This window comes from Sciurus carolinensis, chromosome 1, assembly GCF_902686445.1.
Source record: "Sciurus carolinensis chromosome 1, mSciCar1.2, whole genome shotgun sequence".
Taxonomy (NCBI): domain Eukaryota; kingdom Metazoa; phylum Chordata; class Mammalia; order Rodentia; family Sciuridae; genus Sciurus; species Sciurus carolinensis.
This window is the reverse complement of record NC_062213.1, coordinates 172,129,839-172,144,292: the sequence shown is the minus strand read 5'-3', so window position 1 is coordinate 172,144,292 and position 14,454 is coordinate 172,129,839. Positions and strand designations below refer to the sequence as shown.

At 38.2% G+C, this 14,454-nt stretch overlaps 1 protein-coding gene across 1 annotated transcript; it reads right to left on the bottom strand.

The window, feature by feature from the left end:
* Positions 1 to 1,021: 1,021 nt before the first annotated feature.
* LOC124963184 (selection and upkeep of intraepithelial T-cells protein 7-like) lies at positions 1,022 to 10,389 on the bottom strand. The gene is given in 6 exon segments (XM_047522782.1): positions 1,022 to 1,272; positions 2,882 to 2,935; positions 4,478 to 4,524; positions 4,526 to 4,757; positions 5,074 to 5,421; positions 10,353 to 10,389. Coding segments are annotated over 6 exon segments (969 nt in total).
* Positions 10,390 to 14,454: the final 4,065 nt, after the last annotated feature.

The window sequence follows — 14,454 nt, the reverse complement described above, 5'->3', positions numbered from 1 at the left end:
GTTTCATTTTGGTGCATATGAATTTCCAGATTTCCCAGCACCATTTGTTGAAGAGGCTATCTACTCAAACTATCCTTATTTGCCAATGACATGATTATATAATTAGAGGAGCTGAAAAATCCACCAGAAAACTTCTAGAACTCATAAATGAATTCAGTAAAGTAGCAGGATATAAAATCAATGATCATAACTCTAATGCATTTTTATTCACAATAGCCTCAAAAAATAAAATACTTGGGAATCAATGTAACAAAAGAGGTGAAAGACCTCTACAATGAGAACTACAGAACACTAAAGAAAGAAATTAAAGAAAACTTTAGAAGATGGAAAGATCTCCATGTTATCAGATAAGCAGAATTAACATTGTTAAAATGGTCATACTACCAAAAGTGCTATACAAATTCAATGCAATTCCAATTAAAATCCCAATGATGTACCTCATAGAAATAGAACAAGCAATCATGAAATTCATTAGGAAAAATAAGAGACCCAGAATAGCTAAAGCAATCCTTAGCAGGAAGAGTGAAGCAGGAGGTATCACAATACCAGACCTTAAACTCTACTACAGAGCAACAGTAACAAAAACAGCATGGCATTGGCACCAAAATAGACAGGTAGACCAATGGTACAGAATAAAAGACAGAGAGACAAACCCACTAAGTACAGTTTTCTCATACTAAACAAAGGTGCTGAAAACATACAATGGAGAAAAATAGCCCTTTTACTGGTTTATATTATATATCTGTATTTCATATTAATTTACTCAAAATCCTGAATCAAAGAAATTATAATATTGAAAACTAATGGTAACTCGTGTGGGCAAGAAGATAGTGGTTTAATTAAATGCATCTTTGAGCAAGACTCACAGGATTCATCCATCACTGAAGAGTTTAATGTAGAAGTCGAATGTGCTTCATTTTGATTGGACCGTTTCTTTTATTTTTAATTGAAATTAATCAACATATTTTATTGAATTTCAGGAACTTGGTCTTTTAAAACATTTCAAATCTTTGCACAGGAATCACCACTCTTGCCCTTGTTTCCTTTCTGCTTGATTTAGGTGTTTTGTAGGAGGGAAGTCAGCCTTAGTATGAGACTTAGTTCTGAAGGTTGAAGAAACTTCTCTTTGCAAATCATAAAGTGACCCAGAGGCTTCCAGTGCTTCAGCACAGGGCACCTGCTTCCACACCTCTTGCATTAGTTCGCTACTTCTGCACAGCACTACTCCTTTGACCATGAGTGGAGAAAATAGCGACACAATCATGTAGACAGCTGATTAGAGAACTGAAGCTAAAGTGGGTTAAGAGGATAGTTGGTGAGAGATCCTCAGGACCGAGTGTGAAAGTGCTACCAGCAGCTGTGAGGGAAAAGGGAGGGCCAGACCTAGTGGCTGGGAAGTTTTTCTCTCTTAAAACATCAACTTTGCAATGTCAAAAGGAGATAATGCCTTTTACCAAGGCTTGTAAAGCATCTCTGGGTGGGTAAGAAGTCCTATGGCTGGACTTCATCTGAGCACTGGAAACACAAACCCAGAAGCCTTAAAACTATTTAATTTAAAAATGGAAGCCACACTTGAACAAATCCGCCCCAACAGACTTGGTTTCTAAGATGGTGCCTCTCCTGCAAAGTGCTTGTTGGCTCACCTTTGGGCTCAGCATTTGACCATGAATCAAAGCTCAGGGCCCTTCCTGGAGGTCCCGGTCTCTCACGAGAGGAGAGATGCACTAGCATCTGGTGTGAGTGGAATCATCAGGGACTGGGCAGTTCTCCAGGAGATAGGGCCAGAGTCACCCTGGTGGCCTCACAGGCCCTACCAGCTGCGACTGGGAGAGGTTAAGAGTATATGGTTCAGAGGTGGGTGGAATTAGAATATTTTGAGGTGTACTTCACAAAATAATGGGGTCTTTGACATTTCACATTACCCTGTTTCTATTCTGAAAATTCTGGAATCATAGAACTTTCATGTGAATTTATTTGGGGAAAAGAAACGATGTCATTTTTTTTTTTTGTTTGTTTCTATGGTTTCTCTTTGGTCCGTGGGATGGTTTGCTATTATTTGACTTTGTGGCACTTAGGTGCTGCTCCTTTGTTCCACATTATGGTAGTTACCTGATGAATTTATCCCACTTTGTATCAGTGTGCAGGGCTGATGGTGCTGTGGCTGTGCATAACTGTGAGGCCAGCCAAACAGTGGACAGAAGAGATAGCCAGATATATAAAAGCTGGACATACATGCTCTTCTTCTTGATATTTTTTTGTTGTTTCTTCATGTTTTTATTGTTTCTTTTCTTTTTATTTTTACAGACTGCATTTTGATTCATTGTACAAAAATGGGGTACATCATTTCATTTCTGTGTTTGTGCATGATATAGATTCATACCATTAGTGTAATCTTTATGTTGATTTTGTCTCTAGTGTAAATTCCCATTCAAGTAAAACAAGTCTCCTAAGTATTGTGTACACTTAAAAATAATAAAACTCTTACTTTTTCCTTTGGAAAACATATGGACTGCTTCTTAAAAGAGAATAGTACTCTCTCAATTTTCAGTGTTTAATTTTTATTCCTCTAACACCCTATTTACAGGTATGGAAGTAACTGTGAATCTGAAAGTTCAGGAGACATCTATACCAAACTCATCCCTAAAAGCATCCTTGTCTTGGGAAGCTAAGAGGTGTGAAGTTCAACATTTCTAAATTGGGAAACAAACTATAAATCTTCCCAAAAGAGGCATGACTTTGGAAGACAAACATCATTCAGTTTTGCCTACATATGACTTAGCAATCAAGTTAACATCCTTAATGATTCCCCCCTTGTATCAATTACCTTTTCTTATGCAATACAGAACGCACATATACACCAACACCAAAAGGAGTATTATACATGAAAATAAAAGTAAAAACTTCATTGTAAGGTGGTCCTTATCAAACAGGTCCTCTGAAAGAGCGAACAGAACAACTTGAAATCAATACATTCACAACAGGGGTCCAAGATGAATTAGAAAGTTGCTGCTAATGAAGCAGGATTCTCCTTCGGGTCTATGATTCCTTATTTCTGTATTTGTAAGAGGACTACATGTTGGTAGACTTGGTTTAGTGACAAGTATACAGCAAGTACCACATTAAGCTTATCTTGGGGAAATAATTCACACTGAGACTTCAATGGATTGAAAAAAAAAACCTCTCTCTTGTCTCTAACAAATGATCTCAGTACAAAAGCATCCTGATCTTCAAAGGAGCAAATGGATTTGTTCTTACTCCTTTTGTGATATTCGCCAGTTTCATCCTTAAAATATTCTCTTTAGGCTGAAGACCTTCATGTTATGTCCCAAACATGGTCTCCTCTGCAGAACTTTAAGCTCATGTGCCTAAGTCCTGATCTACTCATTGCTGGTAAGTCTGAAAGCATGGTCTTATTTCATTCCACACATTTTCCTATCTCAGTAGACGAAAAATCATCTTTCATGAATCAGTGCTACAACACTGGAATCCTTCTGATTTACTTTATTTCTTTTTCATCACACATTAATCTATCAGTAAATCCTATCAGCACTGCATTTATAATATTTACAGAATCTTACCCACTCCTACAAAACTTTCTCACTAAACCACAAATCATTGTTATAGACTCCTACCTGGTCAGGACAATACTTTTCCAGTCCATTTTTTAATTCTTTAAGAGTACTGTAGAAGTTTTTGAGGGAAAAATTGTGTTCTCAATCAGGCTAAAATAGATTCCATGAAGTAGTATATGAAGGGGCATTTCCCCACCCACCACATTGCTCCTGTATTCAACCCTGATTTCTCTACAGAGGATTAGTTAAGGATACCTTTATTGCACATAGAATATGGCCTTATCCTGATTGGCTTTTGCCATCAACTTATTATGAACCTATTATCAAGAAATCTGTAGTTTAGTTCCACATTTCACTTACTCCTGGATTTATTGGCCTCTCAACATCTGTCTCTCAATGACCACAAAAATTCCTCACTGTTGAAATTTCAGAAATTTTTAAATGTCAATTCTGTGCTAAATATTGAATGACAGTAAGAAAAGGTTTTTACTTCTGCTAATTATTTAATATTTTCAAAATCCCATGAGGTATGATTATATTCATTTCTAAGATGATAGAACTATAGTTCAGAAAGATAAAGTTACTGAGTTAGAATTTACACTGTTAAATTTACACATAATTATTGTGAGGGTTTAAGAAGATAATGAACATTAAACTCTATTAAAGCTGTAATGTATGTTTTAATTGTGAATTGTTATTGTTCTTGTTTATTTTTCTTCTAAAGACTTCCTCTTAGCACCTGACAACATCTGTATTACCAAAACCCATAACAATGATAAAGAGTCAAATTAGAGAGCGTTTGGAAATGTAGAAGCTCCTCAACATTAACTATCCCTTTAGTTTTCTATTTATATTTTTCTCTTTATGTTTTGTTGACAACCAAACCTTAATGATGGAGCACTCACCTGCTAGGATGATACTTGTTCGTTTCTCTTCACCTGTTACAGGGTTGCAAACAGCACATAATATCGCCATCTGACAGGTTTCTGAGGAGAAGAGTCATCTTCATGTGGAACTGTCTGGCTTCATCCTGTGAGTATGATTTTGATGAATGTGGAACTACCTCTCCCCTGCTGTCTCTCCACTCCATTTGGGACTGTGGGAACCACCCTCCTGAGTTACACTGCACCAGGAGTCCATCACTAACAGGAACCTGGATATGAATCTGTGTCTCCAAGTCAAGTGCTGATGAAAATGAGAAAGAACCATCAAGATAGCTATTGTACTGAGGTTTGATTGGCAAGTTAAAAGGAAGTCATGTGTTCTGCAATTTAAGATTTGTGAATCAAATTCACGTTTCATTTACAAGTTAGACCAATTGGTCACTTTGTAATGTCTATTCACTGCATAGTATATTTTTACAGTAGATGTTTGAGTATTTGTAATACTTGGAAATTTTTTTGAATATGAGATGAATAAGAAGCATTGAGATAATTTTCCTCAATTTTAACTTATAGTGTCAAAAAGGCTTTGTTATACAGTGTTCCACAAGCACACATACCTGCCATGCTTAGGTTCAGGCTGGCTGTATCACTGAAGTTAGTGTCTTTAAATGAACACCAGTACAGTCCATCATCAGAAATGCTGACGTTATGAATTCTGAGGGTCACTTTGCCCTCTCCCATGGCCTCTTTCACAAACTCTGTGCGATTTACATATTCGTGGGCAGCTTCTCCATTTACTTCATGACCACCTCTGTATAGGTGAACAAGCGTGGAATTGTCACCCCTGAACCAGCGCACCTCCATGTGCTCTGCACTTTGTGGTGGGGACAACTGACAGCTGAGAGCAGCCTGTTCTCCTACTCTAGCCACCAAGTGCCCCATGGGAACAGTTACCATCAGTTTCTCTGTGCAGAAAGGAAGAAAATCAAAATAAGTCATAAACCAATAAGAACCCTGTTGCTACACACTACATGGAAGGACATACAAAATTCTGCCCAGCAGACCTAGCTCATCTAATGGTGATTGCATTGGGTTGGGAGTGGAGAGATTGTTTAATGAGTATAGTTTCTGATTTAAATGTCCAGCTCTGATTACATTCCCTTCAGCTTAAACCAATATGTTATTTTTTGAAAGACCATTAGATTTTCAAAACTCTATTCAGGCGATCCAAGATGGCGGCCTAGAGGGAGACTGCACCCCGAGTCGCTCCAGAACCCTGGAGTTAAGAAGGGGAGGCATTGAGAGACTCGGACTGAAATAGAGCCACGGGTGAGTCTGCCCACTGGGTAAAGCTCGGTCCGCGTGGCAGGCCCAGATAGAGGTGGCTTATCGGAGCCGGGCAGGGCAGCTGGAGTCATCCACAGGCAGCCCTGCGCACTCCGGCGGTGGGCCCCGCCCACACAGCCAGCTTCTCCAGGTTCTCCGAACGGAACTGGCCTGCTAGTGAGAGCCTTTCTGACCAGAACAAGCTCCGAGTCCCAGAGCCCCTGCAGCACAGCGTACTCCAGCAACGAACCAGCGGAGAGCCGCGATCCGCAAACAGCCTCTGGGATTAGGGCAGGGCAGCCAGAGACCTCTTCAGGCGGCTCTGCCCACTCCGGCTGCAGGCTCTCTTCACGGGGCGATCCAAGATGGCGGCCTAGAGGGAGACTGCACCCCCAGTCGCTCCAGAACCCTGGAGTTAAGAAGGGGAGGCATTGAGAGACTCGGACTGAAATAGAGCCACGGGTGAGTCTGCCCACTGGGTAAAGCTTGGCCCGGGTGGCAGGCCCAGATAGAGGTGGCTTATTGGAGCCGGGCAGGGCAGCTAGAGTCTTCCCAAGGTAGCCTTCCACACTCCGGCAGTGGGCTCCTCCCACACGGCCAGCTACATATTTAGAGGAACCTGGAAATTCCACCAGAAAACTTTTAGAACTCATAAGTGAATTCAGTAAAGTAGCAGGTTACAAGATCAATGCTCATAAATCCAATGCATTTTTATACATAAGTGATGAATCTTCAGAAAGAGAAATTAGGAAAACTACCCCATTCACAATAGCATCGAAAAAAATAAAATACTTGGGAATCAATCTCACAAAAGAGGTGAAAGACCTCTACAATGAGAACTACAGAACACTAAAGAAAGAAATTCAAGAAAACCTTAGAAGATGGAAAGATCTCCCATGTTCCTGGATAGGCAGAATTAATATCGTCAAAATGGCTATACTACCTAAAGTGCTATGCAATTCCAATTAAAATCCCAATGATGTACCTTGCAGAAATAGAGCAAGCAATTATGAAATTCATCTGGAAGAATAAAAAACCCAGAATAGCTAAAGCAATCCTCAGTAGCAAGAGCGAAGCAGGGGTATTGCAATACCAGATCTTCAACTCTACTACAAAGCAATAGTAACAAAAACGGCATGGTATTGGTACCAAAATAGACAGGTAGATCAATGGTACAGAATAGAGGACATGGACACAAACCCAAATAAATACAATTTTCTCATACTAGACAAAGGGGCCAAAAATATGCAGTGGAGAAAAGATAGCCTCTTCAACAAATGGTGCTGGGAAAACTGGAAAACCATATGCAATAGAATGAAATTAAACCCCTATCTCTCACCCTACACAAAACTCAACTCAAAATGGATCAAGGACCTTGGAATCAGACCAGAGACCCTGCATCTTATAGAAGAAAAAGTAGGTCCAAATCTTCAACTTGTTGGCTCAGGATCAGATTTCCTTAACAGGACACCCATAGCACAAGAAATAAAAGCAAGAATCAACAACTGGGATAGATTCAAACTTAAAAGCTTTCTCTCAGCAAAGGAAACTATCAGAAATGTGAAGAGAGAGCCTACAGAGTGGGAGAATATCTTTGCCAACCATACCTCAGATAGAGCGCTAATTTCCAGAATCTATAAAGAACTCAAAAACTCTACACGAAGAATACAAATAATCCAATCAACAAATGGGCTAAGGAAATGAACAGACACTTCACAGAAGAAGATGTACAAGTAATCAACAGATATATGAAAAAATGTTCAACATCCCTAGTAATAAGGGAAATGAAAATCAAAACTACCCTAAGATTTCATCTCACCCCGATTAGAATGGCGATTATCAAGAATACAAGCAACAATAGGTGTTGGCGAGGATGTGGTGAAAAAGGAACACTCATACATTGCTGGTGGGGTTGCAAATTAGTGCAGCCACTCTGGAAAGCAGTGTGGAGATTCCTCAGAAAGCTTGGAATGGAAACACCATTTGACCCAGCTATCCCACTCCTTGGCCTATACCCAAAGGACTTAAAATCAGCATACTACAGAGATACAGCCACATCAATGTTCATTGCTGCTCAATTCACCATAGCCAGATTGTGGAACCAACCTAGATGCCCTTCAGTTGATGAATGGATAAAGAAACTGTGGCATATTTATACAATGGAATATTACTCCGCAATGAAGAATGATAAAATTATGGCATTTGTAGGCAAATGGTCGAAATTGGAGAATATCATGCTAAGTGAGATAAGCCAATCTCAAAAAACTAAAGGTCGAATGATCTCGCTGATAAGCGGATGAGGACATATAATGGGGGGTGGGAGGGGCTAGCATTAGGTTTAGGGTTAGGTTTAGAGTTAGGCTAAGGACAGCGGCAAGAATGAAGGAAAGAAGGACTGTCTAGAGGGAAAAGAGGGGTGGGAGGGGTGGGGGGAGGGGAAAATAAAATAAACATCATTACCCTATGTAAATGTAAAAAAAAATAAATAAAAAAAAAAAAAAAACAAAACTCTATTCATTTGGAAGATTCTGGGAAGATGGTGGAGTAGGAAGCACCAGTAATCTGACTCCCCATGCAAACAATTGTACATAGCATGTGGGAGTCAGGTGGCCAAGAAGGGCTTTACTCTCAAAGCATTTGGTTGTCTGTGCTTTCATCACTTATTGATGCCTCGATCACAGAAGTGCAGACATTGAAGTGGTTGGTCATTTTACCTTCCCCGGTGGTTGCAAGTCCCCTCCTTCTCCAACTAAGGTGATATCCAGGGCACTTAAAAGCCTCTTTCATATTTATTTTTCTCTTTTACTTTTTGGGTACCAGACAAGACTGGGGCATTCAAAAACAACTGGAAAGAATTAGAAAGTGTGGGTACATGCCCAGAGAAAGGCACAGACTCAGAAAAGACCCAAGGAGAGCTTAAGCTTATACTTCAAGGTAAACCTTTTCACAAAAACAATAGTTGGTAAGAAGCAAAAGCCAAAAACATTAAACAAATACAATTCAAAAAACATGCAAATCCTGGAGAAACATAAAGAAAAAAATATTGATGAAAAGTGGACAGAGCTTAAGGGACATGTGGACATCATCCAGCAAACCAACACATGCATTGTAAGATTTCTAGGAAGAGAATAGAGAGTGCAAAGGGAAAATCATCTCATGTATTTGTCTCTCATCAAACTTAGGACGTTTTCAGCCATGATTGTTTCAGGAATATTCTGAAAAGAAGAAACAAAAGTGGCCCATAGATAGTTGAAAAAACACCCAATATCATTAGCCATCAGTAGAATACAATCAAAACTATGATGAGACATCATCTCACTACAATTAAAAGAGCTGTTTATCTAAAAATAAAAAGTAAGTGCTAGTGAGGATGTAGAGGAAAAAGAAGTTTCACACATTGCTGCTATAAATGTAAATTAGTATAGTCATTATCATGAACAGTAGGTTCCTTTAGAGAACAAATAGCTATATCATATAATCCAACAATCCTAGTACTTGGTACACATTCACAAAAGATAAAATCTTAATACCAAAGAAATACCCAAACAATCATGTTAATTGTGCCACAATCAAAATAGTAAGATAAGAAAGAAACCTAGGTGCTCATCAACAGAGAGATGGATAAAGAAAATAAATGTGACATATATATTCTATATATGTATGTGTACACACATATGTATATACAATAGAATATTTTTCAGTTATAAACATGAATGAACTTCTGTCATTTTCTGTCAAATGGATGAAACTGGGACATATTGTTAAGTAAAATAAACCAGACACAGACAGAAAAGTACCATGTGCTCTCTCATATACAGAAGCTAAAAATGTTTGTTTGAATGCAGAATAGTGATCAGAAGAGGTTGGGAAAGGTAGGGAGCTGATAAAGGGAGGATAGCTTTGATCGGTGCATGCTGTATGCATGTATTAGAACCTCACACTGAACTGAATTAACAGCAGGGTCTCAAAGAGATATTCATACATCCATGTTCATAGCGATATCATTCACAGCTAACTGGAACAACCCATGTGTCCATCAACAGATGAATGAATAAACAGATGTGGTATATAAATATAATATATACAATGAAATAATATTCAGTCTCAAAGAAAGGAAATTCTGACATGTTCTACATTATTAAAATAAGCTAGCCCCCCAAAAGACAAATAGCATATCGGTCAGCCTGTATGAGGTATTTAGAGTCATCAAAACCACAGAGACAAAAAGTAGAACGGTGATTACCTGTGGTTGGGTGGTGGGGAGAATTGTTTAATGAGTATAGTTTCCAATTTAAAAGATGAAAAGTCCTTTATCAATAGATGATGGTGGATTTAAGATGGTGGACTAGAGGAAAGCTGCATTCCTTATCACTCTGTGACTCAGAGTTCAAGCACTGGAAATACTATTTCCCTGGGAGGCCACCAATGTCCACCAGGCACAGCCACCTCTGCTGCCAGGTTGGGGCCTGGAGGTCCATTGTCAGAGTGCATGCAGGTTCAGTTACATGTAGGTGGCTCCATCTTGGGACACTGGCCAGGCCAGTGTCAAGGTACCTGTGGGTTTGGTTACCTGAGGTCTTCCTGCTGGGTGTGCTAATGGCTGCCATCTTGCTGCTTCTTCACAGGGTCACTCCTTTGGGTGAGTGCATCCCTGGTGGTCTCTCTAGTTGCAAGTTGGAAGGCACTGAGATCTTGGGACTGCAGCATGTCAGAGCCTGGGGAATCTGAAGTCCAGATTCATCAGATTGCCACTGCGTCTGCATGGACCAGTCTGGGCCTGGAAATCCTGTGGAAATTCAGAGACTGGGGCATTCCCTGGGGGAAGCACAAGTTGGAAAGACTGGTGAGAGCCAGGCTCTCCCAAGCCCCATAAGTCCTGAAGTACACAGGGATGGAAGGAGCTGGCTACAATGGGTGGGAAGGTTGGAAGAGGATATGAGGGAATCTGCTATCGACTTACCCAGCCAACTGGTCAGGCATTCACCAGACTGGACAACTCTCCTATCAGTAGAGAAGGAAAGCTAGAAACTTTTGAATGCCAATGGAAATAATTGTTCGATTTTCCATTGAGATTCTTTTTTTTTTTTTTCTTTTCTGAAACCAAATATTTTTCTTGCATCAATTTATTGAGGACTGGGATGTCTGAATAGTATATTATAGTTTTGTTGTGTATTCTTATCTTTTTACTCTTTTTTTAAAACTTTGTATATATTTTACCTCTCAATTATTTTTTTTCCCTAAATTCTCTTTCTCTCTTCTCTCATGCTAACAGCCACCCTCTATTAATTCCATTTACTATAAAATTTTTACTTCTTTCTTCTCTCTTCCTGCCTCATAAACATCACTTCTGTACTCTCTTTTTCCATCATTTGAAATGGGAAACCCTTTTAGCAAACTTACTGTTTGTACTGTAGACAATAATTGAACTCGTCATTTCTGTTTATTGTGAAAAAACTATAGATGCCTTAATAGGAGCTATTCTGTTTAAGGCTGTATATTGCTGGCATTGGGCACCAGTACCCCTTAAAGGAAAGGTACTAGAAACCTCCAGGAACACTTTAAGACTACAGGGTAGAAACTGTTCTGCCTCAGATCCATACTGCTGGATGGGAAGATACACAAACAACATGGAAAAGCAAGGGAACAAAGTGCCCCAAACAAACCAAGATGCTCCAATAATAGCATACATTGACACCAGAGTAAAAGAAATGTCAGGGAAGGAGTTAAAAAGTACATAGCCAAACCAATCTGCAATGTAAAGAATGATGTAAGAAATGAAATCAGATAAATTTCAGGAGATGAAAGATCACTTCAATAAAGAGATAGAAATTCTGAAAAGGAATAAAGCAGAAATAAAATGAAGGAATCAATAAACCAAATTAAAAATCAAATGGAAAGTATCACCAACAGACCACTTGGAAGACAGAACCTCAGGCAACGAAGACAAAAATACATAATCTTGAAAATAAAACCTGACTGTATAGAGAATATGGTAAGAAACCATGAACAGAACTTCCAACGATTATGAGATAGAAGGAAAAGGCAAATTTAAGATTTATCAGGATAGATGAAGGTGCAGAGATACAAACTCAAGGAATGCATAATCTTTTTAATGACATAATATCAGAAAATGTCCCAAACCTAAAGAATGAAATGGAAAATCAACTGCAAGAGACTTACAGGACCCTAAATGTATAAAATTACAACAGACCCACACCAACGCACATTATAATGAGAATGACTAACATACAGAATAAGGAAATGATTTTAAAGGTTGTGAGACATCTTAATTGATTTCTCAACCCAGACCTTCAAAGCTAGGAAGTCCTGGAATAATATATATCAAGCTTTGAAAGAAAATGGATGCCAACCAAGAATTTTACAACCAGCGAAATTAAGCTTCAGATTTGAAGATGAAATAAAAACCGTCCATGATAAACAAAAGTTAAAAGAATGCACAACTAGAAAGCTTGAACTATAGAACATTCTCAACAAAATATTACATGAGGATGAAATTTTTAAAAAAAGTTAAAACCAGCAAAGGGAAGAACTACACTAAAGGAATAGTCAATCAAAAGAGAAATTAAGTAAAATTAAAAATCAGAAATAATTCAAAATGACCAGGCATACAAATCACATCCCAATAATAATCTTGAGAATTAATGGCCATTAAGATAATTAGAAATCATTTTGAAAATGTTTACTCCAATAAAGTAGAAAACTTTGAAGTAATGAACAAATTTCTAGAGACTTATGACCTACCCAAACTGAATCAGGAGGAAATACACAATTTAAACAGATTTATTTCAAGCAATGAAATTAAAGATGCCATCAAAAGCCTACCACGAAAAGCCCAAGACCAGTTGGATTCTCAGATGGGTTCTACAAGACCTTCAAAGAAGAATTAACGTCAATCGTCAATACTCTTCAAATTATTCTATGAAATGCAGAGGGAGGGAAGCCTCCAAACTCATTCTATGAGGTTAGTATCACCCTGTTATCGAAATCAGACAAAGACACATTATATCTATTTGGTGCCAAGGCACCAAAAACATACATTGGAGGAAAAATACCCTATTCAACAAATGGTGCTGGGAAAACTGGAAATTTATATGTAAGAAAATGAAATTAAACCCTTGTCTCTCATCCTGCACAAAAATCAACTCAAAGTGGATCAAAGACATAGGCACTAGACCAGAGACCCTGTACCTATTAGAAGAGAAGATAGACCCAAATTTTCATCATATTGGCTTAGGACCTGACTTCCTTAACAAGACTCCTAAAGTGCAAGAAGTAAAAAAAAGAATCAATAAATGGGATGGATTCAAACTAAAATTCGACTTCTCAGCAAAGGAAACAATAATGTGATAGAGTGCTAATCTCCAAGATATATAAAAAGCTCAAAAAACTTAATACCAAAGAAACAAATAACCCAATCAATAATAGGCTAAAGAGCTGAATCGACACTTCACAGAATTTGATACAATCAATCAACAAACGAGAAAAAATGTTCATCATCTTTAGCAATTAGAGAAAAGCAAATCAAAACTATTCTAAAATTTGATCTCACTCCAGTCAAAATGGCCGTTTTCAAGAATACACGCAACAATAAACGTTGGTGAGGATGTGGGGGAAAAGGTGCACTCATACATTGCTGGTGGGACTGCAAATTGGTGCAACTGCTCTGGAAAGCAGTATGGAGGTTCCTCAGAAAACTTGGAATGGAACCACCATTTGACTCAGTTACCCATTCCTCAGCATATAGCCAAAGACTTAAAATCAGCATACTACAGTGACATAGCCACATCAATGTTTATAGCAGCTCAATTCACAATAGATGGACTGTGGAAACAAACTATGTTCCCTTTAACAGATGAATACACAAAGAAAATGTGTCACATATACACAATGGAATATTACTCAGCCTTACAGAAAAATGAAATTATGGCATTTGCCAGTTAATGAATGGAGCTGGAGAATATCATGCTAAGTGAAATAAATGAATCCCAAGAACCCAATTGCCAAATGTTTTCTCTGAAACTCAGATTCTAACTTACAGTAAGTGGGGGTGGCTAGGGAAGAATAGAGGTACTGTGGATTAGGCAGAGTAGAGTGAAGGGAGTGGAGGGTATATGGGTGGAAAGAACAATAGAATGAATCAGAAACTATTACTCTATGTGCATTTATGCATATGTGACTACATGACTTGTGTGATTCTACATCATGTACAACCAGGAAAATGAGAAGTTATACTGCATTTATGTATGATGTGTCAAAATGCATTCTACTGTCACATATAACTAATTAGAACAAATTTTAAAAAAGACGATGGTGATGGTTAAATAACCTAATGAATGTAGCTAACACCATTGAACTATACACCTAAAATGGTTAAGATTGTAGATTTTATGTTATGTGTATTATCCTCCAATAGAAATTTTTTTAAACAGTGTATTAATCTTTATCTCTTATAATCTCTATTACTTGCAGGATGTTTCTGAGAGTAGGAAAAATCAGTAGAGTAATAGAAATCAGCTGTAATAGAAATTTAATCAAGCTTTGCAACTAAAAACTCATATCCATTTGAGCAAAATTTAGCATTTTAATGTAGCATTTTTGGGATAAAAATTATTGTTCCAATTTTTTTCTTGGAAGGACCACTTAGGTATTTA